This window comes from Lutra lutra, chromosome 10, assembly GCF_902655055.1.
Source record: "Lutra lutra chromosome 10, mLutLut1.2, whole genome shotgun sequence".
In the NCBI taxonomy this organism is placed as follows: domain Eukaryota; kingdom Metazoa; phylum Chordata; class Mammalia; order Carnivora; family Mustelidae; genus Lutra; species Lutra lutra.
In genome coordinates, this window is record NC_062287.1 from 112,662,289 (window position 1) to 112,685,375 (window position 23,087).

A 23,087-nucleotide genomic window follows, 5' to 3' on the forward strand; every position below is an offset into this window, starting at 1 on the left:
CTTTTGGGGGAAAGAAAGGCACATCTGTCTGCACGGTTTTCTTGCTCAAGAAGGGAATGCTGCTGTTTGAATGACGACGACGATGGGACTCCTTCGCTGGCCTTCGAGGCCCTCTGCCGCGGACCCTGCTCAGGCCTTGGGCCCCCGCCCCATGCTGTGCAGGCCCCGAGCCTGCTGCCTCCGCTGCTCTCTCACCAACCGCGCTTGGCCACGTTGTGTCCGCCTGCACTGTCTCCCCTCCAAAAATCTGTCTCTGTGAAGCCGTCCGTGGCCGACCCCTTAGCCCCCACCCGTCTGCCTGCCCCTTGCCCTGCTGAAGCCCTTCCATCCACACAGAGCCCTCATGGGGTCAGAGTCCCGCGCCTGGCCAGGGACCCCGCCACGAGCAGGAGCGGCACAGAGCAGGCCTTCATCTCCACTGACCGCAGAATGGCCCCGGCTCCCAGACTCCCAGAGCATACTCAGGCTTACCAGAGGGGCCATGGGGGTGGGGGGAAGCCTAGCGTCCACGGCCCAGCAGGCTGCCTCTCAGGGGCCGGGCAGGGCACCTGGGGGCTGGCCCCGGTGCTTGGGCTGCCTGAGGGGGGTGGGCTGCAAGGGCGATGGGGCTTCCCCCATCCCAGTCAGGTGCAGAACGCCAGCAGGCTCCTGCCTGATGTACCCCCGTGGCACGGGTGGGACGGGAGGCCTCCTGCAGCCCCGGCATGGGTGGGGCCGGGATGGGGCTCGGGTGGGGCTGGGATAGGCCGTGGCCCTACAGGCCCTGACGATGGGACAGGCTCAGGGACGAGGCCTCCGCAGCCCACGGCTAAGGCTGTGTTACCCGAGTCTCTTCAGAGGCTCTAGCCCGGGGCCTGGGGCCTGGCACCCCCACCCCCAAGTGATCAGGGACAGAACAAAGGCGCGGTGGTGAGCGGCACTGGGGCCTTAGCATCTGCGAGGGCCGGGCTCTGAGTGGGTGTTTGCTCATCTGGAAGCAATATTGCAGAAACGTAAGACAGCCAGAGTACGGGATATTCTCTGAGTACGTGAACTCTACAGTGGGGAATATGGATTTAATGGAGAATCTTCCGGCAGCCAAAAGAACCCAGACTCCTCCCCAGGCTTCCCCCTGCACTTGGCTTCCACGGCAGCCGAGCCCAGCCAGGGGCCAGCAGCGCCTGTGGCCATGGCCTACAGAAACAGGGCTGACCCAGGATGGGAGCTCACTTTTTTCTCGCGCTGGCTGGGAGCGGGGGAAACAGAGACCTGTTCCAGCTCCTGTCCTTGACATGCCCACGTATAGCGGGGAGGATGGTGTGGAGGACACACAGGCGTGTGTGTGTGGTGGGGGGGGAGGGGGGAGATTAATTAAAATCTACGATGGCTACGACTTGTTTTGGAATCTGGGGGAGAAAAAACCATTTCTGTAGCTCTTCCCAACTTAATATAGCTGGAATAATAAAATAAAACAATAAAAACCACAGCGGAAAAGATGACTGGAGCGTTTTTATGGCGAACAGCAGAGGAAGAGCCCAGAAGGGCCCGCCGGAGCGCAGCAAACAATGTGATTCAGGGAGCGCTTCCAGAAGGCGGGAGGAGGAGCAGAACGCAGGTCTGGCTGGCCCCGGGCGCCGGGAGGAGTGGGGGCTCCCCACGCTCCATCCACGGAAGCCACATCTCAGGCAGGGTCCCGGAGACTCTCGGATTTCAGACGCTCATTCATCCCTCCCTAAAGTGAAATCCCCAAATGCCAAAGCTCTATGATGTGGCTCACTAGTGCGGGGAGGGGGGGGTGGTCTCGGCTGACCCCCATTCCTGGGACTGCACAGGTAGGGCCTCGGGCTCCTCATCCCCTCCCGGATCCCCCAGCCCAACCCCATTTACAACCAGGGGTTTCCCAGGGAGCTGACCTCACTCTGACAAGAGCCTCAGGGGGTGGCAGAGGTGGGAGTCCTCCCATGTCCCCCATAGCCTCCTCTCCACGTCCAGCTGGAGGCTCTCCAAGGGACAAGGAGTGCACATGCCCCACACGTGCCAGGAGGTTGTAAGAGAGTCCCATGTGGAGAAGCCCTGGGAGCTCCATCCCTCTGGTGTCCTGGCCACAGGGGACGGCTGCTGAAGGGCAAAGAAGGCCTCGGGCCTTGGTGGTCTTGATGGGGAGCTGGGAGGGACTGACGCCCACTGCAGGCCTCTTTCTACCCCATCTGCACATTCTAAGAGGAGCAGAAGCCCTCAGAGCTCCTCGATGTACCCCCATCTTATGAGGTACAGTGATAGCCTGGCAGCCAGGCCTGTGGACGCTGGGGCAGGGGGTTGTGGGCTGACCCATAACCTGGCCTGGAGCTCTGGGGGAGGCAGCTGGGCAGGGAGCCCTCTTTTCTGCCCTAGAACACCTCCCTATAACTCCTGGAAGACCTACTCTGAGGTCCCCCCCACTACTTTGGGGTGCTGCTATCCCCATTCTGGCTGGAGCCCCAGCCGGCCTGTGGTGACATCCCTGAAGCCAGGCCACCCTGTGGTTAGGGAGCACCAGCGCCCCACCTGCTGCACCTAGCAGAGGGACTGGCTCCCAGAGGTGCTCAGAATGCAGAATCCATCGACGATCAAGGAGAAGCAGGAGTACTCATGGCTTGAACCAGATGACCCTGGTCCCTCCTCAGGCACCACGTCCCTCCCCAGGTTCCCAAAGGACACAAACCACTGCCTCCCAGGAGCTGGCCTCCTCCCTGGCTTTTGGGTGGCGGGGAAAACAGGGAGTATGTGTCTCATTTCTCAGAGGGGAGATAGCCCCACTGAGGCTGGGGGATCCCAGCTGTCCGTGACCCAGTTTGGTCTGAACAGCTCGATCCAGCCTCATCAAGGGCTAGACACAGATGAGCCGTTAACAGCCTTAGCCACGCTGCCACAAGCCAGTTCTGGCTCTCCTCCAAGGCGCCCTCCTGAGTAGCAACCCCAGGACCCTCCCCTCTAGGGTCTCTACAGACCAGATTTGAGACCTTTGAGTTGAAAGGAAATTTGAAAAATCAAGTTCCTTTTGTAAGTTGCCAAAGTCCTCTTTTCTTGGTGTTGAGGCCCTAAGATGCCTCCCCTCAGGATTAAGGACCATCTCTCCATTAGGATGAGGGATGGTGCTGGGGAGATCTCCTTCCGGAAACCGTTTAGTTACTCCTGCAGACCTTCCGGGGATTCCCACGCTCCGTGCCTAATCTCGGGGGGCAGAGCGGGTGGGATGGTAGAGACACCCTGGCCTCTGGGAGCCACAGTCTGGAGGTGGCCCTCTCACTGGGGGAGAGATGACCAAGGCATATGAAGAAGAGAGCTCCTGGGTGTGGGGGACAACTCGGGAACCGCCTGGGACATGAGGACGCTCCAAGAGCGGGGAGGGCAGTAGGTGCCCCAGGCAAGGGTGTGAAGAAACTCTGGCCTCAGAAGCACACTGTGCCCAGCACAAAGCTGGGGCCACAGAGTATCACCGGAGCCCAGGGAAGGGACTCAGGGCAGGAAGCCGCGTGGGAGCTTTGACGAGTAGGAGTGTGGGGGCTGGCCGGAGCCGTGATGGGAAGGAAGGACAGCAGCTGGTCACTGCTGCACAAAACCCCACGGCATCAACAAGAGAAATACCAAGAGTCGATGCAAACAAAGGAAAGACGTCCCATGTTCATGGACTAGAAGACTTCATGTGGTTGAGATACCGACAGTCCCAGGATCATCTCCGGGGCTTGTCCCCCTCTCAGAACCCCACCTGGTCTCTCTGCAGAAGCTGACAAGCCGATCCCAGAGTTCGTGGGGAAACTCGAGGGACCCAGAACTGCCAGTCAGCCTTGACAAAGGAGGAACAAAGCTGGAAAACCCGATCTGGTTCACGAGGTCTGGCCCCGCCCCCGCTGAGGGGACAGGCGCAGGCAGCAGGCCCCGCTCACCTGTGGAGACTACGGGACTCACGCTTCCTGACTTCAAAGCCCACCTACAGAGCTACGTGACCAAGACAGTATGGCAGCGGCCTGAGGACAGACATACAGATGAGTGGGACACGGCAGGCTCAGGAGGAAACACTCCCGCTTATGCCAGTGGTTTCTGACACGGTGCCAAGGTCGGTCGATGGCGGAGAAAACAGCCTTCCCAACAAATGGTGCTGGACAGCTAGATCTGGCTGCCACAGGATGAGCCATGGTCCTACTTCACACCCTCCACAGAAGCAAACTTGCCTTGATCACAAGCTCAGAGGTAAAGGCTAAAACTACAGCTCTCCGAAGAAAGCAGAAATAAATTTTGGTGACCTTGGATCTGCACGTGGCCGCTCAGTTACAACACTACCGACATGGGCCTCCAGAAAAAAAGTCGTAGGTTGGACTTCATCCGAGTCAAAAATCATCGTGAGTCAAAGGACACCACCAAGAAAGTGAAAAGACAACCCACAAAATGGGGGAAATATATGTGATAAGGAACTTGTGCCTAAAATACATCACGAACTCTAGTTACCCAATAACAAAGGGATCAATAAAATTCGGGGAAAGGATCTATGTAGACATTTCATGAAGAAGATACACGTGGCCAAGGAGCTCAGGAAAAGGTGCTCAATGTCACTGGCCATCGGGGAACCATCAGTCAACTCCAGGAGAAGCTGCTTCACACCCACTCATGCCCAGCGTGAACCTGACCCACCGTCACAGGTGTTGGCAAGGAGGGGGTGGGGGGGGTTCGGAGCCTTCCTGTGATGTGGGCGGGACGGCAAGAGGGTGGAGCCACGGTGGGAAGTCGCCGGGCGGTCCCTTACGCGGTTCAAAGTCAAGCTCCCGTAGGACCCACCAATTCTGTGACTTGGGGCAGACCCAAGAGAAGTGAAAGTACATGTTCACGAAAGCCTTGCATCCTCACGGTCCCAGCGGCATTGCCCGTAACAGCTGAAAAGCGGAACCAGCCCGGATACGCATCCACAGACGTGAGGGCCCACGAAGTGGGCTCTAGCCACCCCACAGACTACCGGCCGGCCGTAAGAGGCAGCGAAGCCTTGTCACCTATGGCAGAAGGAAGGACTGGAGGACGTCGTGAGACACAACGAAGCCGTCGCAAAAGACTGCGTGGCGTCTGATCCGCTACGACACGTCCAGAACCGGCAGATCCGTGCAGACAGAAGACCAATCTGTGGCCGCCTGGGCTTAGGGCATGGTGGGGTGGAGATGGGGGCGGGGAGCCATTGCTACTGGGGACGGGGTTTCTTTTAGGGGTGCTGAAGACACTCCGGAACCGTCCAGCGCGGATGGCTGCACAGATCTGAATGTCCGAGAAACCATCGAACCGCACTTTCGATGGATGAGTTGTACAGCGAGCGAGGGAGAGCGAACACAGCTAGTGCAGAAACGAAAATGAAAAACACCAGACAAACAAGCCAGCAGGCCCCCCGGCGGCCCCCCCGCGCCCTCCCCTCCGCCGACTCTGAGCGGCCCTGCAGTGTGGGGCCCTGGGAGGCCCCCGCTGGCCCGGAGGGCCGTGCTCCTACCATGGCCTGCTGCACGGTCCCCAGGTTGGACATTTCTCATGGTGAAGGCCGGGGAACAGGGAGAGCAGGAGTCCTGTGCAGCTGGGGTGGGGGGAGGGCGGGGGCGGGGGGGTCTGGAAGCCGTGCTGCTGAGATGGAGGCTCCCACGCTCCGCGGCCAAGCCGACGTGACTAAAGTTAAACAGACCCCATGCCACCGCGGGGTCACAGCTCGCTCCGTGCTGTGCGCCGAGCCCCTCACGGGGATGGCAGCCGTGGGGGGGGCGGCGGGGTAGGCAGCCCCAAAGGTAATTTGCACACGGAGTTTATAAGGCCCCTCTGCTCTTTTAAACATATGCTTCTCTGATTATAAACAGCTGATGGCTCACAAGATTCAGATTTTCCAGCAAGGCTTCCAAAAAAAGATTATACTCCAAGCAGAGAAAGGTGACGGGGTGCTTTGGTGTGGATGTAACTCCAGCCACGTTCTCCAGCGGCTGGAGCCGGCCCTGTTGCCAGGCTCCGAACATGTCACATCTGCAAACTGTTGGCAGCCATCGACGTGTCCCGAGGACTCCGGCCCCAGCCGTGGACCCAGGGAAGGAACAGGGTGCGGGAGACTGAGCCCCCATCTGAGACCGAACCCCTCAGTCTCCTTGGAGCTCAGCTGCACAAAGCCCTCACCTCCTGCGTGTAGACCGAGGCCGAGGGCTGAGCCTCTGGGCTGCTGGCCGCCTGGTGTCTCCCAACAGACGCCCTTGGGGGACACCAGCTGGGCCAATGCTGACCCCATGTTGCACCACCCCGCCCTCCCCAGGAATTTGGGGAGGAGTAGGGGTAGATCAGAAATGCCGGCCAGGACCCCTCACCCAAATGAAACTCAGGTTCACTGCCTTGCCCAGTTCAGCTTGGCCACGCTGGGGGGCAGGGGGTGGGCTGCAGACCCCAGGAAGGAAGAGATTCTGCTGAGAATGAGTTCAAGGCCAGTCTGATTTGTGGCTGGTGAGTGAGCCTGGGCCCGGGAGTGGCCCTCTCCCTGCCAAGGCGACGCTCTGAGGCTACCCCCAGTTCTGTGAAAAAGCACTGTGTCCAAATGGAACAATCAATGAGCAAGGGGTTTCTGCTGGGGGAGCCTCAGGAGGCAGGGGGCCTGGCACCTGCGGGCGAGTGGGCTGAAGGGCAGCCCCTCCCACCCCGGGCACCCAGAGTTGCTGCAGGAAAGATGGGGCCGCGCATGCGGGGTCGGCACCCGGGAATGGGGGCAAAGGCGCGCCCGCCCTCGCGCCCCATGAGCGCCGTGTCCGCGATGGCGCTGCCCAAGCAGGTTGAGAGGCCGAGAGGCCACATGGCAGAGAGGGAAGGACGGACGGACGGAGCCAGTCCAAAGGGGCCCAAGAGCAGAGCCCAGCATTCGTATCTGCTACTTGTCCCTGGCCCTTCCCTGCCCCGGGGTCCCCATCACCACGGCAGGCCGCTGCCAGGACTGAAGGCGTCACGGTCACAAAGTCCTTGCTTGGACTGGGTGTGACACAGGGGTCACTGTGCACTGTCGCTTAACTAAAACAGGCCAGGCTTCCCCCTGCCCTGATGTCCCCGGGGCTACTGTCCACCCACACAGGGCCTCCTACCATCACCCTGACGGGCCTGTTCCCGTCATACGGCTAACGGTGGGGGCGGTGGTCATCCACGAGCCCGGGCACAGAAAACCAACCCAGACAGAGCTGGCTGCTGAGCCCCCTCTCCGGCGCCCTCGTCGTGGAGGAAGCCTGCATGGAGATGGTCGAGGTCAGTCCATGGGCCCACAGGCCACGGGTCCCTGAGGAAGAGGAATGGGCTGGCCACTGCCGGCCCCTGAGGGCGGGGTGCTGGAAAGGAGGCGGGAAGGGAGAGTCGCCACTACCGTGAGGGTGCCCGCCCGCCCCGGGTGTGTGCCCTTTGAGGTGGGCTGGGCAACGGACCAGAGACAGACAAGAAGGCACCCTGGCGACGGAGCCCCCCATCTGGACACCCTGGAGGCTACCTGGGGGTGTGGGGTAGCCGGTCACCAGCCTCAGGAGCGGCAGGCAGGGAGAGCCCTCCGTCCTGCCCATGTGCTGGAGAACTGGATTTGGGTGTTCTCAGGGGGAGACGAGAGTCCGCTGTCACAGGTGCCAGGTCATGTTCTAGCTATTAGCCTCTCTCACTGTCGCAGATTCTGGCCCCCTCCCCAGCTCAAACCCCAAAGCCTCCCTGCCATCCAGAGACCGCCTCCTGAGTCGCAAACACTCCTCTCACTGGCACCTCAGGTGAGCGGCTGCTGGCCTGGAGGGTGGAATTCAAATCCCAGGAAAGCAGGAACAAGGCTTGTGCACAGAGCTCTCTCCCCTGTGCCCAGATGACACTGCCCACTGGTAAGAGTGGACAGGCGGGCCCAGATTGAACCCAGCCTGGGCAGCCAAACCAGGTAGCTGTTGCTGCATAACAAACAGCCTGACCACGTCACAGTTTCAGGCAATGGATGTTTATTGTCTCACGTGGTTTCTGGGGGTGGGTCTGGCTCAGGGGCCCTTGGGATGTCGGCCAGGACTGTGGCCACTGGATGGCTTGACAGGGAATGGAGGATCCCCTGCCACGCTGGCGGGCTCGTGAGGCCGAGGATGGGAGGCCGCCGTCCCTCACCACTGCTGCTTGGGCGTCCTCCCAACATGGCAGCCAGTGTCTCCCCGAGGAGGGATCCCAGCCGTAGAGCAAGGAGGCAGCTCCGATGCCTCTCATGTCCCCGTTTCGGAAGGTGGTCTCGGACATTGTCCCCATGGTCTATTTATCAGAAGCAAATGACTAAATCCAAAAAAAAAAAAAAAAATCAAGGGGAGGGAATTAAGCTCCATCTTATGAAGGAAGGTGTCTCAGAGGCCTCACGGACAGACCTGAAAACCACACAGCCACACCATACCCCAGACAGATGGGTACCCCAGAGGCTCTTTCTCCTCATTCTTGTCTCTTTTGTCCGAGTTACACCCATCCTCCGAACCCCTGGGCTCAACGAGAGCGTCCTCCTTCACTTCCCCATGGCCTCTCACGGCCAGCCAGCTCATGCCCCCCATTCCCCCGAGGCCTGGTGGCCCCCGAGTAGCCTTGCCCTCTACAGGCAGAGAGCCAAGGACAGACGGGTTCTCCGCACGGACCTCACCCAACTGTAGGGGAAGGTCCTTCGACATTAAGAAGCAACCTACAACCACCGCCAGGGCGCCGCAGACTGGGCTTCCTATCGACGCTTCTCCCAGAACCTCAGAGATAATGGAAATTCTTTCTGGGAGGAGCCTGGCGATGCCAACGTCCTCCAAGGCCTGGACCCACCCCGCCCCGAGAGCTGGGGAGGTTGTAGCCGAGGGGCGTCTGTGCCAAGGGCAGGCCTGGGCAGGAAGTGGGGCAAGGGCAGGCCCCGGGGGGCTGCGCGGTGGGAAGAAATTGCCTCTGGAAGGTAATGGTAGAAAAGACTCTCCGGGCGATGGGTCTGGCAGGGCCCGGCTCCCTCTGCTTTCCCACCCCCCAAGCCTGGCACCCAACCAGGCCCCAAGCAGGTGCTCGGAGACAGCTGCTGAGTTAACCCGCATCGAAGCGGGGGCTCTGGGAGAATCGGGGTTGGCTAATCACGGCTTGGCTATACAAGGCCGAAACACACACACACACACACACACACACACACACGGCACAGCTGCCCTCTCGATGGGAAGCGGCCCACATCCCATGCTGCCACTCACCAGGAGCGCCCGGACCCACAACCCCCCACCCGTTGGGCCTCGCGTTCCTGCTGACCCCAGTGCAGGAGAGCAAATCTGCTGGTGGGGCAGCCGGGGCCGACACAGTGTGATGGTCTAGCGGTCCTCCTCCACAATCCATCCTTCTGTGCTGCTCTGGGAGACGTGGTCCTGTGGGGGCCCAAGCTTGTCCTGGAACTGGGACCAGGGGAAACAGGACCCACGTTGGTCACCCGCAACACTCAGAGCCCTGTGTCCTGCCCTGGATCCTGGGAAGTTAAGCTGGGGAAAGGCACCGGGATAAGCCACGCCAGCGGGGTGACCATCCCCATAACCGTGGTGCTGGTACCACAGCGCGACAGAGGGCAGGCGCTAACCTCCTAGTAGTTTTCCTAAGATCCAGCCTGTCCCCCATCCCGACTCTTCAGCTTCCTTCCACACCCTCCTAGGCCACCTGAAGCCCTCCATGCCCTCAACCCCAGGGTCCCACCAAAGCCACCTCCTGTGGGAACCTCGCGTGGCGGCCTCTAGCCCTCCGCGGGCAGCACGTCCTCCAGCCCTCCTGCCTCCCTCACAGGGTGGGGGCAGTCCTCTCCACAGGCAAGACCTCCTTGCCTCCCCCCACCTCCGCTCCCCAATGCCCTGTCCATTCAGCAGCCGGAGTGTTCTTTCTAGAAGGGAGAAGAGATGCCCTCGCCACCACTCTCCCCAAAGCTCCCAGAGACACTCCCCAGCACTTCCTCTCCGCCATGGCCGGCAAAGCCCAGCGCGGCCGGAGCCTGCCCCTCCTCACTGGGGGTGAGATGCTCCAACATGGGGAGCACAGGGCACGGAGAGTGGCAGACGAGAGCTCTGAGCGCGGTGGGGAGGGGGTGCCGCCCGTGGGTGCGAGGCAGATCTTGCGGGGAGGAAGGTGGGGTGCCGGGGTCAGGGCTGAGGGAGAGCGGGGCGCCATCCACGGGCCGGCATGCCCAGAGCCCTTGGCGGGGAGGGGAGGCCCAGGCAGTAGCCCGAGGCACACGGAGGCCACAGCAGGAGGAGGACTCTGGAATGGGGCATGGGGAGTGGGGTCTGCAGAGACTTGCGACCGGTGAAGAAGCTGCTGGATGGCTACAGGGATCCCGGAGACCTCACCCAGAACAGCCGCGGTGGTGTGCGTGCAAGCGTGTGTGCCGGTGTGGAGGGGCCGCTGGCTCTGGGGACATGGACACCGGTGGTCCCATGCACAGGCTGACCCGAGCAGCAGGCACCTTGGCAACTGCACCGGTCACTCAGGGGTGCCCGGGGCGGCCCTCAGCCCCCTCCACGTTCCAGTCTACTTCCGAGAGCAGCTCAGGGCAAGGACCTTTGCTGGGAAGAGGGTGCCGAGGTGGCCACGTGGCCCTGGGCCTCTCTGCTTCAGCGGAAAGCAGCTCTCTGGGAACCTGGCGGAGTCTGAAGACAGTTCCGCCCTTTGACTCCGGGGGTGGGAGCGCGGTAGCGGGAGTGGGGGGCGAACCACGGCCCAGACGAGAGCCCGGCCGGGGCCTGCCATGTCCCCTCACTCGGGTGAAGGGCTCCCACCCAGTCCTTCCCTCCTGCCTTGCCCTGTGGGAGGAGGGCTGGTGTTTCCCCCCCCTGCCCCCCAGGACACCCGGGGCTCTGGGCCCCATCTGCACTTCTGTGTTGGCCAACGCAGGAGAATTAGCTCAGCGACTTCCTCTCCTAATCCCCCACCCCCATTCTAAATACCTCGGAATCAAGAGAAAAGCCGAGTGGACGTTTTGAGCCTAATTCTCTTCAGCTGTGTGTGCGGGTGTGCGTGCGTGCACTTGGGGCAGAGGCCTGTGAGGGGACCTTTTGAACCCCGAGTATCAGCGCTGGAGGGAGTGCAAGGAGCGTTAGGTCAGCCCTGCCACGCACAGCTGAGACAAGCCAGATGCCCTCTGTCACACGGGAAGCTGGGATGGAGGCCACCAGGTGCCTGGGCTCTGTGCCCTGCTCCCGCCCTGCAGTCCCGAGCCATGTCCCAGGGTTTCCAGGACTGGAGAGGCCCCAGGCTGGCCTGGGCTCACCAGGGACCCCAGCCCTACTCAGGCGGAAGCTGGCCGAGCCCACCACTCCTCTCCTGAATTCTGATGTGCCAAAGCCAGCTCCAGCCCCCACAGCACTCCTGGCATCCCCCCAGTATCCCCCAGGCCAGCCTGGGGTCCGCCCAGCCTCAAATGCTTCTCCAGCCAATTCCCACGTGTCTCTTGTCTCCCGACGAGACAACAAACCCCTCTCAGTCTCAGAATGTTTTCCTCTGTGTCTCCCCCAAAGGACTAGAGCAGGGGAGGGGGGCTGTGTGGGCACACAACAGGTGCACAGGGGCCCGCGGGCGGCACTCGCTGATTGACAGCGCCCCATGTGTGGCGAGGGGGTGAGGGCTGAGGACTGGCCCGCATGTGACTCCGAACCGTCCTCCCTGACCGCTGTGTCAACATCGGCAGTGGCAGGCTCCTTGGCCTGGCTCGAAGCACGGCCCCGAGAAGACGGTCCCACAGTCCCACGGGTGAGCCAAGATGCTGTGTCTGTAGAGTTTCAGCACGAGGCTGTCTGTTGGGAGAAAACCCACATGTGTAGGATCTCAGGCTCCGAGGTTGGAGGGCTCAGTGGGGCACAGCCACGAGGAAACACATACAAAGGAAACTGGATGCCCAGGAGACGTGCCCCCACCCAACCACACAACTAGAACCCCAATTTTGTTCAGAGCAGATCAACTCCATTTTCAAAATTAAAAAAAAAGTCAGTTTCCCAGGTGAAATCCCTGTCAACACTGTCCCTCTTCCGGAGGGGACCGTCACTCTAAGCAGATGGCAGTTGGTGGCTTTTACGCCACGCTCAAAGGCCTTGGGTAACAAGCAGAACCCAAACAAAACGTTGGGGAACAGCTGACATTCCTGAGTAAAGACTAGAGAGATCAGCTATTGGAAAGAAGACGCAGCTCCCCAGAATCACCTGGGACCAGTGTCTGACACACAAGATTGTCCAGAGCGTCTTAGAAACTTCTTGTCTGTCTTTCCTGTTGGAATATAAACTCCACGGAGGCAGGAAATCTGTGAAATCATTCTGAGGGTCTGGGGCTCCCACTCCCCTGACATCCCTGGGGAAGTAGAAACAGACACACCTGGAGAATGTCCGGGGAAGGGGCTTCGCCTCCCACTGAAGGGCACAGAAGGCCACAAGAGATAGAAGTTGGAGGCTTACACCACTGGCTCATAGCGGCGAGAAACAGGGCAGTGCCCAAGGCTGCGGTCAGCCTCCTGTGTGACCCCTCCTTGGCCGGTGGGTCCTCCTGTTCTGTGTCAACAGCTGCACAAGGCTGCAGCATCCCTTCTCCCTCCCAGGTAGGAAACCCAGGGCTGTACAGTGTGGGCCACCACTCCAGTCCCTCCCTGATATTCTCTACCAGGGCAGAGGGGACCAGTGGTCACTTGGGGGGAGGAGGGAGAGGGAGGCTGGGCAGGCAAAGGTGATAGGAAGGTAGTGAGGCCTCTGTCGTGTCCCGACCTAGGCTTGATGTACAGCCTTCCCATGGGCTGGTCAGGGGACAGAGGAATGACCAATCTGGCTCTGCTTGTGAAGGTCAGAAAGAAGCTGTAGACGTGTGAAAAGACAACACCATTTCCCCCTTTCTCCTCCAGGCTGAACCGTAAAGAAAAAGCAGACTCAGTCACCCTTGGAGAAATTTCTGGCTCTTCATGTAGAGACATATTTCAGGCAAGGCAGTTGAGATGAATGGTCTTATTGCTTGCCTTGGGTGTGGGGCTGGCTTCTTGCTTGGCTGGCTCTAGCTTCCCCCCTCCCTTGAAGTCAACCCTGGTTGGGGGAGAATGGGGGGTAACAACTTCTGAAAAAATACTGAGTTCACAGAAGGTCTGACTTGCCCTGGACGTGCATAAAACCTCAGTAGAGTGAGACCCCCATGAGGACAGACTTCCTGATGGCTGTTTGTTACAGATTGTTGGTGTTTATGGCAGTGCCTGGCACCCAGGAGGAGCTCAGAAGGTAAGTGGAGAGAATGGATGGGTGGATGGATGGATGGATGGTTGGTTGGGATGGGTGGATGGGTGGGTGGGTGGATGGATGGATGGGCGGGTGTGTGGATGGATGGATGGATGGGTGGATGGATGGGTGGGTGGATGGGTGGGTGGGTGGATGGATGGATGGATGGATGGGTAGGTGGATGGATGATGGATGGGTGCATGGGTGCATGGGTGGATGGATGGAGGATGGGTGGATGGTTGGATGGGTGGGTGGGCAGATGGAGGAACGGATAGGTGTGTTCATAGAAGGGAGGGTTGGTGGTGGTTGGATGGGCAGGTGTGGGTAGGTAAATGAACCGGATGCATGGGTGGGCAGCTAGGTGGGTGGATGGATCGGTGGGTGTGTGGACAGTAGGGAAGACAAGAGACAGCAGATCCCGCCTCCAGACCCAGGAAGATCCCCAGGAGGAAGTTGCCCTGATAAGTGTAGCGGTCCAGGTAGGAAGCTGACCACCGGGGTCCCCTCCTCTGGGGTGACCTGGGCCGGTCCTCCCTTTCAGGATCCCACCTGTGAGAGTCTGGGCACCCTCGTCTCCAAGTCTCCTAAGGGGCGAACAACAGGACGTCCATAGCAGAGGCCCGAAGAGCAGCACGGATGTCGGACGCGCCCTGCCTGGTCCCCAGAGGGAGGTGGGAGGCCGCCAGCCTGCCCGCCTGCCCGCGTGGAGCTGCGTGGGAAGGGTCTGCAGAGGCCGTTTGTGTGCGGAGAGCTGGAAGTGTGCTGGGGGCGGGGCACCCAGGAGGGCAAGGACAGGCGCCAGCGACCGGATGGGTGGGTGGACTTTTGCAGCGCGGGGTGGGGCGGGGCGCGGCGGGGTGCAGCACGTGGCACTCTGGCCGCCCCGCCAATCCAAACTCCGGTGGCATCGGCCCTCGTCCCTCTCGGCCAATGGCAGCGCGGGACACACTGCTTTCCGCGCCCGGCCAATCGGCGCGGCGGCACGCGGCAGCCCCCCCGCGGGCGCGTCCAATCCTCTGCCGGGCAGCTGCCACGTCAGCCGGGGTCCGGGCGCGGCCGAAGGCTTTCGGCAGACCGTAGCCCCGCCGCGCAGTCGGCGCTGAGCTCTCGGCGGGGCGGGACCGTTGTCGGGGTCGTCCGCACGGCCGCACCCTCCGCCCGCCCGCCCGCGCTGAGCTCCCCCAGCGCTGCGGGCGCGGGCCGACCAGGTGACCGCCGGCGCACCGAGGTGAGCTCTGCGTCCGGCGGGCGGGGGCTGGCGCTCCGCTCAGGGCCTCCGGGAGAGCCGGCCTGGGGCGGGGGTCCTGGTCCAGCGTCCGAGGGCGGGGCGGGGCCCGCGTCGTGGTTCCGAGTCCGGGGACCGGGTTCCGCGTCGTGGTTCCGAGTCCCGGTCCCGGTCCCGGTCCGATCTGGAGCCGCCCTCACGGTCCTGCCTCGCGGATCCGAATCCGGGGGTCGAATTCCGCGCCTGGAGTCCGCCTCGTGTTTTTGAGTCCGGGTCGGATTCCGTGCCTGGAGTCCGCCCCGCGGCCTCGCATCGTGGTTCCGAGTCGCGGATCCGGGCCGGGTCCGCAGTCCGCCCCGTGGCCCAGCCTCGGGGAGCAGAGTCGGGGGTCGGAGCCGGGGTCCGGAGTCCGCCTCGCGGTCCCGCGTCATGGATTTGAGTCGTGGATCGGAGCCGGGGTCCGGAGTCCGCCTCGCGGTCTAGCCTCGTGGTGTCGAGTCGGGGGTCGGAGTGGCCGTCCGGAGTCCGCCCCGCGGTCCTGTATCGCGGTTCTGAGTCCCGGGATGGGAGCCGGGATCCGGGGTCCGCCCCGCGGTCCAGTCTCGAGGTTCTGAGTCCCGGGATGGGAGCCGGGATCCGGGGTCCGCCCCGCGGTCCAGTCTCGAGGTTCTGAGTCCCGGGATGGGAGCCGGGATCCGGGGTCCGCCCCGCGGTCCAGTCTCGAGGTTCTGAGTCCCGGGATGGGAGCCGGGATCCGGGGTCCGCCCCGCGGTCCAGTCTCGAGGTTCTGAGTCCCGGGATGGGAGCCGGGGTCCGGGGTCCGCCCCGCGGTCCAGTCTCGAGGTTCTGAGTCCCGGGATCGGAGCCGGGGTCTGGAGCGCCCCCCACCCCCACCCCCCCCGCCGCGGTCTAGTCTCACGGTCCTGCGTCGTTGGGAATCCGTCTGGGTCCGGCGTTCTGATTCCGAGGCTCGGGGTTCCCCGCTGCGGGGTCAGGGCAGTCTGCCCAAGTGAAGGCGGGAGTTCGCGGTGGGGAGTCCGCGTCCACGTGGTGGTCCCGAGTGCGGGTCCAAGGCAGCGATCTGCGTCTGCGCGGGGAGGCCGCCTTGCTGCCGACGTGGCAGACTCGGGGCTGGGCGGGCGGGGGGCGGGCTTCGAGCCAAGATCCCAGTCGGGATCCGGGACTGGGCTGCGCTGTGATTGGGGGAGGGGCTGGTGGGGGGGGTCTAGAGTCCGAGTTAGATTCCAAGGTGAGAGGAGGGGGTCCGGGTCGGGGCGGCTTCCTGGGATTCGAGCCAGAGTGGTGGTTCCGAGTCAGGACTGGACGCTCTGGAAGGTGCTGGTTCCCAGTCAGGTCTGGGTGGGGAGTCTGACTCGGAGATCGGGGCTGGGGTTTGGGGTCCGAGTTGGGGATCCCAGTCAGAAGTTGGAACGGAGGTTTCTAGTCGGGGTGGGGATTCTGAGTCACAGTCCGCTGGGAGTTGGGGTTTGGAATCACGGGTCTAAGCAAGGGAGGGGAGTGCGGAATGGAAGTCTTGGTCACGCCCAGGATTGGAGTCGAAGACTGGAGTTGCGGCTCTCAGTCTGGACAGTAGTGGGGGACAGCCTGGGAGTTGGGTTCCCCCAAGCCCCAACCCGTGTTCTCAGCATAGCAAACTGCCTTTTCTGTGAAACGGGGGTGAGTGCCTTCTTCCCGCAGGACGGTTCTGCTGGTGGACGGCATGAGCTCCTCCACGCCAGAGCTCTGCCTAGACGGAGAGCCACCCGGGACAGAAGGACGTTGCTAGCCCAGTAACGCTCGCATTTTGGGTACATTTGCCGGTCCCTCTCCATACTGCGGTGCCCGTGCTGGACCGAGAGCTTCCAGGAGGGACTTTTCTGTTCTGTTCTCTGATGCCCCCCCCCCCCCCCGCCAAGAGCCTGATGCACAGCCTCGCAGGACTTGGGGAAGGAAAGCAGGCAGGATTAACCAGATTTCCATGGTGTCTCAAATGACCCATCTCTGCACCTGTTTTCCAGATACTCACTGGGAGAAAAATTTAAGGATTGGGTTGCTTGATTACGGTTCTATTTTAATGTGTTTCCAAACATGTTAAAGAGAAAAGTGGGCCTGTTTCAGGATTTATGCTCTAGCTAGAGGGATCTTTTAAATTGGGAATCAGAGCATGTCCAAATTCAAATAAGGAGAGCACGAGAACATTATGAACTAGTTCCCTCGTGGATGCCGAGGTCCCACGCACACCGTCCGCTCACCGAGTGCGACGGTGTGCTGCAGCGTTCTTCGACAAGGGGATTTCTCCTAGGAATGCAGAGATGATCCAATATCAGAAACTCTACCCGTGTAATTCACCACGTTAGGAGACTAGAGGAGAAAAACCATATGGTTCTCTCAGTAGAGACAGAAAAATTACACAGTTCCAGGCCTCTGCATGATTTCAGGGCAGGGGGATAGCACTTAGCCAGCCCGGACGAGATTCTGTACCAACGACTGGCTTTTCGGCAGACTGTCTCCGTCCCTTCCAGCGGGGGACGAGGCACAGGGGGCCACCACAGGCACAGGCATCCCCTCCCACGAGGGAAGGGGACAGAGCCAAGGGAGAGGCCCAGGAGAGAGGGAACCGCCCGTGCTGAGACGAGAAGCCTCTGCTCCTCAGACAAGGTGTTGAAGCCCCGAGAGCACCTAGTTCTCGCGGGCCGCATCTGTGGGTGGGTGGTTAGCCCCTCAGAAGCTAAACCTGAGCAGCAGGAAAAACCAAAGCCAGGGCCATCCCGCATGGATTCCGGCGGGTCACGCTTCCTTTGGGAAACTCTCTAACTTTGTGAGAGTGAGAGCAGAACAGGCGCAGAACGTCTGAGTATTAGCATGAAAGTGGTTTTGACCTTGGCGAAGGCCTCCAGGGCTCTCTGGGGTCCTCAGACCACACTCTGAAAACTGCTGAGCTGCATGAAACACAGTCAACTTGCAGAATGGAAAAGAGGCGAGAGCAAAGGGTTTGGGAGAGAAGATCCATGCCCCCCAGCACTTGAGCCAGTGTGAGTGAGTGAGAAGCAGGACAGAAGCTGTAGCAGCAACCCTTACGCCCGGTCAGGAGTTCACAAAGAAGACTTTTATGGAGAAAACGTAGAAATTTTGCTGGAGAGCGTAAGGGAAGACGGTTTGATATGGAGACAGGCCGTTCTCCCGGGCGGGGCAGCTCCGCATGGGAAGGGTCAGGGCTTGCCCAGATCTTTTAGCGCGGCTCTGCCTCAACCTCCAGTTGGGGTTTTTGAGGAACTTGACAGACGTAGTCTAGAACGCGTGTGAAAGGAAAAGTCTGCAGACACCCCGTGCTCTCCGCGGCGGGAGGACGGAGACGGCCTTGTCCCCGCAGGCCCCGGCCCGCTGCAAGCCTCAGCCACGGGAGCGGCGGGGGACGCCGGCCCAGGAGAGACGCCAGAGGCAGCCCTGCCTGAGAGGAAGGTGGCCTGGGACCGAGGCGGCGCCGCGTGGCCGCGGGGAGCACGCTGGGGACGACGGAGTGGAGAAATCGGAATGTGGGTCCCTGCCTGAGCCTCCGAGCAGACAGAAGCGCTGCTGCTTGTCTACTGGGACAGTGGGGGAGGGGCAGGGCCGCCGGCGGCTGGGGGGACAGTAACCTCCAGGCCTTGGTAGCCTGGGGAGGCGGCGAGGGGGTGGGGGGTGTGGAACGCAGTACCCAGAAAACACGACTTCAGAAGTAAACGTCACACACTTGAATATGTGCAAATAAAGTGTTTCTGCCGCATCAGTGGGTTGTGGTCAAGTGTTTCTGTCGTGCCTCTAAGACGAGGCCTGTTTTCACTCTCGCTCGTGGGACTCTGCCCAGGTCACCGATGACAAACGACGCCACACTTGAAACAAAACCGATAAGCGGCCGATGGCTACAGTACACCCGGCCGTCCCGCAGACCAGTGACGGGAGGACAGGGAGCCCGAGCACAGCAGGCAAGTGGCGCGAGCTGGCCGTCGGCGGGTGTGGGGGCGGCGGCGGGACGCCACGGGAGCAAGGGGCGCTCTTGGTGAGGGAACAGTTAGAAGGTAGGATCCGGCCAAGTGCTGGCAGCGACGCAGGAAACAAGCGTCCCTGTGCGCTGCAGGTGGCCCTGTGAGACGGCGCGGACGCCGCGGGCGCCTTCCAGCACGGCTGCCTCAAATAAAATCTTGAATGCCTGCGGCCCGGCAGCTTCCCTCCCAGGTAAACAGCCAGAGCGGCTCTCGGCAGAACAACGAGGGGCTGTGTGCGCGCTGGGCCCGGCCCTGCCGGGGGTGGGGACCTGGAACCGGCGCCGTGGTCAGGGGCGAGGACGCGATGTACACTTCACGGACCGGAGACCTGCGCAAACACGGCGCTGAGTGGCACCGACGCCAGACAGCGAGGGCCTGTCCGCGGCTCTGTCCAGAAATTCAAATGACCGCCACCCCCCCGAGCTAGCGGATCGCCCGTGCGGGACCAGGGCGCACGCACACGACCGTGTAGCGAGGGGACGGCGGGGGCGGCCCTCCCGGGCGGGCGGAGGCGGGCGGCGGGTTACGGGGGGGCGCGGAGATGGGACGGAAGAGCAGGGAGCAGAGCGGAGCGCGGCCTCCCTCCCACCGACCCTCGAAGGGGGACCGCGTCTCGCGGACTCAGGGCTGTGAGGCAGCCCACGGCCTGTGCAGTCGAGTCCCCAGAGCCAAGGAGGAAGGAGCGAGGCCTGTCCCGCCACTCTGCTGCTGGGTACCCTCTAGCGGTTTCTGTTTCTAGGAAATCCTATTCAGATTCCATCGGGTTTTACAAGCCCGCCCTGCCCGCTGTCCTCCTCCCGAGTTCCTGTCACGCCGGCCTCCTGCCTCTTTCCCAAACCGGCCAAGGGCCTTGGGGCCGCGCCACCCCCCGCTGCCCCCTCCGCCCGGCTGCCTCGTCCCTGGGCACTTGCTGCCACGGCTCCTCCTCCCCTTTCTGGTCTCACCTGAAACGCTGCCTGTCAGCCCTGCCAGCCGCTCCCGCGGGGGGCCCCGGGAGCCCCCCCCAGGTCAGCGCTGGGCTGCCAGCCCCCACAGACGTGGGCGCCCCCCGGTATTTTCTAGTCCCCACGTCTGCCCCCCCAAGAAGGGAGGCCTCCCGCGAGCGGGGTCTCCTCGTGGGGGCTGCACGGCGGCTGAATGGCTTCGTTGACGTGTGGAGCAAAGGAAGAGGTCAGGCCAGGAACGTGCGCGTCCAGTTTCAGAACAGAAAGGAAGCAGCCACAGGGTCCTTGCTCCTCAGGCCAGGGGTTCCCAGCCGCAGCGCGGGTGGCGCGTGGGACCGGGCCGTGCTCTGCCGGGGGACTGTCTTTCACCTTGAGGGCGGGCAGCGGCCTGCCGGCCCCCACCCAGCAGACAGCGGTCGCCCCCCGACCTTGTGATCAGCAAAACTGTCCGTAGACATTCCCCAGGGCCCCATGGGGCTAACCCCAAGTGAGGGCCTGCCTGAGGCCAGCTCTGGGGACAGGGCTCGTCTCTGCTCCGGCCCTGGAGGCCACCAGAGCTGGCACGCCCACCGCATTCTCTCAGGGAGAGACCCTGGCTCAGGCCCGGCCCACTGGAGCACCCCCTTCCCGGGCAGGTGGTCTGACTGCAGGCGGGCGGGTGCCTCAAGCCCCGTGACCCCACGGGCTGCCCCCTAGGGCTTCAGCCGCCCCCCGTGTGGGCGAGCGTGGCTGGGCAGGATGGCGGCCTGGACGGCGGTCAGGAGGGCCTTCTCAGCAAGGCCTCTTAATGCAGGCGGGCGAGTGAGTGGCTCTGTGTGGCCGGCAGATCTGGAAGGTCTGCGACGTGCTCCAGGAGGAGGTGGCGTCCTGCCTCCAAGCAGGCCCGTGTAGGGCAGGGAGTCCCTCCTTCCCAGTGCCATGCACCCCCATGCCGGCCGGCCAGGGTCGGACTGGGGTTGGGGGGGGATCGGAGTCCGGATGACCCAGCGTCAGCCGGGAAAGCTTGGGAAGGCCCAGCGGCACCCACTCCTCAGCACTTCGGTCCCGCCCAACTAAAGCCTTCGCTGGGGCTGGGCGAGGCCCTTGTTTGCAATTTAAATGTGGCCTCATTTGTGGAAGGGTCCTTGCTCCTCCGAACAGCCTGGTGCTGGGGCTGGCCCTCCCCAGCAGCCGGGCCTCAGCCAGGAGAAGAAACTGATCTAATAGGCCTTTCTCCTGCTAATTGTAGCAATTAGTGTCACAGAATGGGGACTCCCTGGGGGGCCGGTGCCCAGCACACAGGGCTGTCCCCAGCTCCTCAGGCTGTAGCCCAGCGGGGCCTACAGGGCCCCCACCTACATCCTGGCCCCAGTTCAAGGTGGGGTGGGGCGGGGAGGGGGGGGAGCCAGGCTGGGTGCCCTGGGGAGTCGCAGCAGGGGTGCGCTCGAGTGGTTCAGACCAGTGGGCCACACAGGTGACCCTGGCCTATGACGGCGGCCCTCCTCGTTTGTGCCTGAGTGGGTGTGCGGGAGGATGGACATGAGGAGCATCTGCGGGTGCGACAGGAAGTCGCCTCAGAGCGAGTGATTTCTAAACTGGGTGGAGGGGGCCACTTCCCAGTGTGGCCAACGGGAGTCCTTTCCCTCACCACCGCCCCCCCCACAGGGGAGCTCCTGCTCCTTCACTCAGCACGCTCCCAGAGACCCCGTACCAGAGACCCCGTACGTCCATCTGGGAGCACGCATGTGCCGCGGTGCCACATACCTCCTAGCGACACAGGCTTCACACACGTGCCGCGGTGCACACACCACACACTACTACCACGCACCCCTGAGCCGCGTGCCGCGGTGCCACACACCCCTAGTGACACAGGTCACACGCCCCTCAACAACACAGGCCACACACGTGCCACATGCCTATGAGCGACAGGCCATGTACCATGGTGCCACACGTGCCATACGCCCCTTAGTGCCACAGGCTGCGACGCAACGGACTCTGAGGCTTTCTCAGGCAGTGGGTTGTGTCTGAGAGGCAAGGCCGTGACCACTGCCCCACTTCATAGATTCGGTCAGCGAACAAGTCTTTGTCGGCTGAAACCGCATGTGACACTGGGTACCGGCTGCTGGCCCGGGCTGGAGGGATCTGAGGGCCCAACGGAGCTCGAGAATGTTTTCCTGCACCTCGAGGAGTGTGCTCTGCGGGTAGAACCGCCTTGAACAGGGTCTGCACCGGGAGCCAGTCTGGGGTCCTAGGAGCTCCCTTGGGGAAGCTGGGGAGAGGGGAACAGGTCAGGGGCTACAGGCGAAGGGCCCTCTGGGGGAAGAAGCCCATGAAGGGACAGAAAGAGGCTGAGGGGGAGAAGCGCGGCTGCGGGAAGGGCCAGACCAGAGAGGCTGCTGCGGAGGAGCTGAGAACAGCAGCAGCCACTGGGAGGTCCCGCTCAGGGAGGGACCCCCCAGGCCCCTGTCGGATCCGCCTTATGGAAGGATTTCCTTCCACGCAGCAGCGGAGGACTGACGGTGACAGCAGCTGCCACGCCCAGCGATGGGGGCAGAGGGGACGCAGAGCAGTGGGAAGCGCGCAGGGACCCCGAGGGGTGAAGCTGGCCTGGCAGGGTAAGGGGCTGACATGGGCAGCCTGGAGAGGGACGTGCCGTCAGGGACGGTGGGGGCTCTGGCGCACATGGCGGCAAGGTTGGGGTGCAGGGACCCTGGGTGGGGCAGTGCCTGGGGGGTTATGGATGAGAGCAGTGGGGCAGGTGATGGGAATGCAGCTCTGGAGTGGGGGGGGCTGAGCTGGGGAGACACTGGGGGACTGGGATCCACGGACGGTGCGAGAAGCCGAAGGTGCTGGGGGGAGCAGCTCTGGGTCACGCTTGCGAGAGAGAAAAGCCCTCGGTGGGGCCCGAGGAGCTCAGTGTTCAGGGCCTGGCGGGGCGGGGTTGCCTGTGCCAGAGACAGACAGCAGAGCCCAGGAAGGAGGCATCGGTCACCTGCCTCCCGATCATGGCCTCTGGGACCATTGCCTCTGCTTCTCTGACTCTGGGCCATGGATGGCCACTGACCTACACCTGGCCCCACGGGGTGTGTTGCCCACGGCTGCTCAGGACAGACGCCCTGTCCTTCCTCCGGTCGTTCTGTCTGGGAACCGTAGTGCGGAGGGGCTGTCCCCACAGCACGTGCGGGAGGAAGCCCAGCCTCGCCCTTGCCCAGTGGTTTCAGAGCCTCACGGGGTGGAAAATCCCCCCAATCTTTTGGGAAAGCCAGCAAGCTGAGAATGGGCCTTGAATAGGGCTGAGAGGAGAAAACAAAGAGCCTGTCAACCTTGGAGCCCGGGAGGGGGCAGGGCGCTTCGCGGACTCCACGCAGACAGCACTTTCCAGCAGTTTCTCGGCCCCAAAGCCTGGACCCAGAGACCCAGCAGGCCGGCTGTTGATGGGGGCGGCGGCGGCCGCCTTCCCGCTCAGCCTCCCTGATTCACAGTTCACACAGGCCTCCAAGGCTCAAAAGGGGTTAAGTGCAGAACCTGGAACTCCCCTGCTTGCTAATTTTTAAACACAGCTGAGCTCTGAGCGCCCCTCCCAGAAGGCCCTGCGAGGGACTCTGCCCAGCCCCCACCCCCGGTGTCGCCAGGAACCCATGTGCCTCGAGAACAAAGGCTCCCCATTCCCTCCCTCCCTCACCTTGTTCCCCCAAAG

The 23,087-nt window shown here is 62.5% G+C and overlaps 3 protein-coding genes across 10 annotated transcripts in view; 2 read left to right on the top strand and 1 right to left on the bottom strand.

Moving 5' to 3' along the window:
• The window catches only part of KCNQ1 (potassium voltage-gated channel subfamily Q member 1), a 309,854-nt gene that overhangs the window by 121,345 nt on the left and 165,422 nt on the right, over positions 1 to 23,087 (bottom strand). The window contains exon 12 of one of the 6 annotated variants that reach the window (XM_047747255.1): positions 4,415 to 5,328. The exons of the other annotated variants lie outside the window; for them this stretch is intronic. Coding sequence (XP_047603211.1) covers positions 5,139 to 5,328 — 190 coding nt within the window. The 3' untranslated portion in view covers positions 4,415 to 5,138. Of the gene's footprint in view, positions 1 to 4,414; positions 5,329 to 23,087 lie in introns of those variants that run through there. 6 annotated transcript variants of the gene reach the window in all.
• The window catches only part of LOC125110224 (uncharacterized), a 31,873-nt gene continuing 23,117 nt past the window's right edge, over positions 14,332 to 23,087 (top strand). For both annotated transcript variants that reach the window (XM_047747256.1, XM_047747257.1), the window contains exon 1: positions 14,332 to 14,448. The gene's annotated coding sequence lies outside the window, so the exon portion shown is untranslated. The remainder of the gene's footprint in view (positions 14,449 to 23,087) is intronic.
• Positions 14,876 to 17,286, top strand: LOC125110225 (uncharacterized). Of its 2 annotated transcripts, XM_047747259.1 has the most exons (4): positions 14,900 to 14,993; positions 15,053 to 15,216; positions 15,289 to 15,314; positions 15,352 to 17,286. In XM_047747259.1, the coding sequence occupies exons 2-4, from the start codon at positions 15,186 to 15,188 to the stop codon at positions 16,237 to 16,239; spliced, it is 945 nt and encodes a 314-aa protein (XP_047603215.1). In that variant the 5' UTR covers positions 14,900 to 14,993; positions 15,053 to 15,185; the 3' UTR covers positions 16,240 to 17,286. The 2 variants fall into 2 exon arrangements, with proteins under 2 accessions (XP_047603216.1, XP_047603215.1); XM_047747260.1 differs by lacking the exon at positions 15,053 to 15,216 and having other exon boundaries at positions 14,876 to 15,039.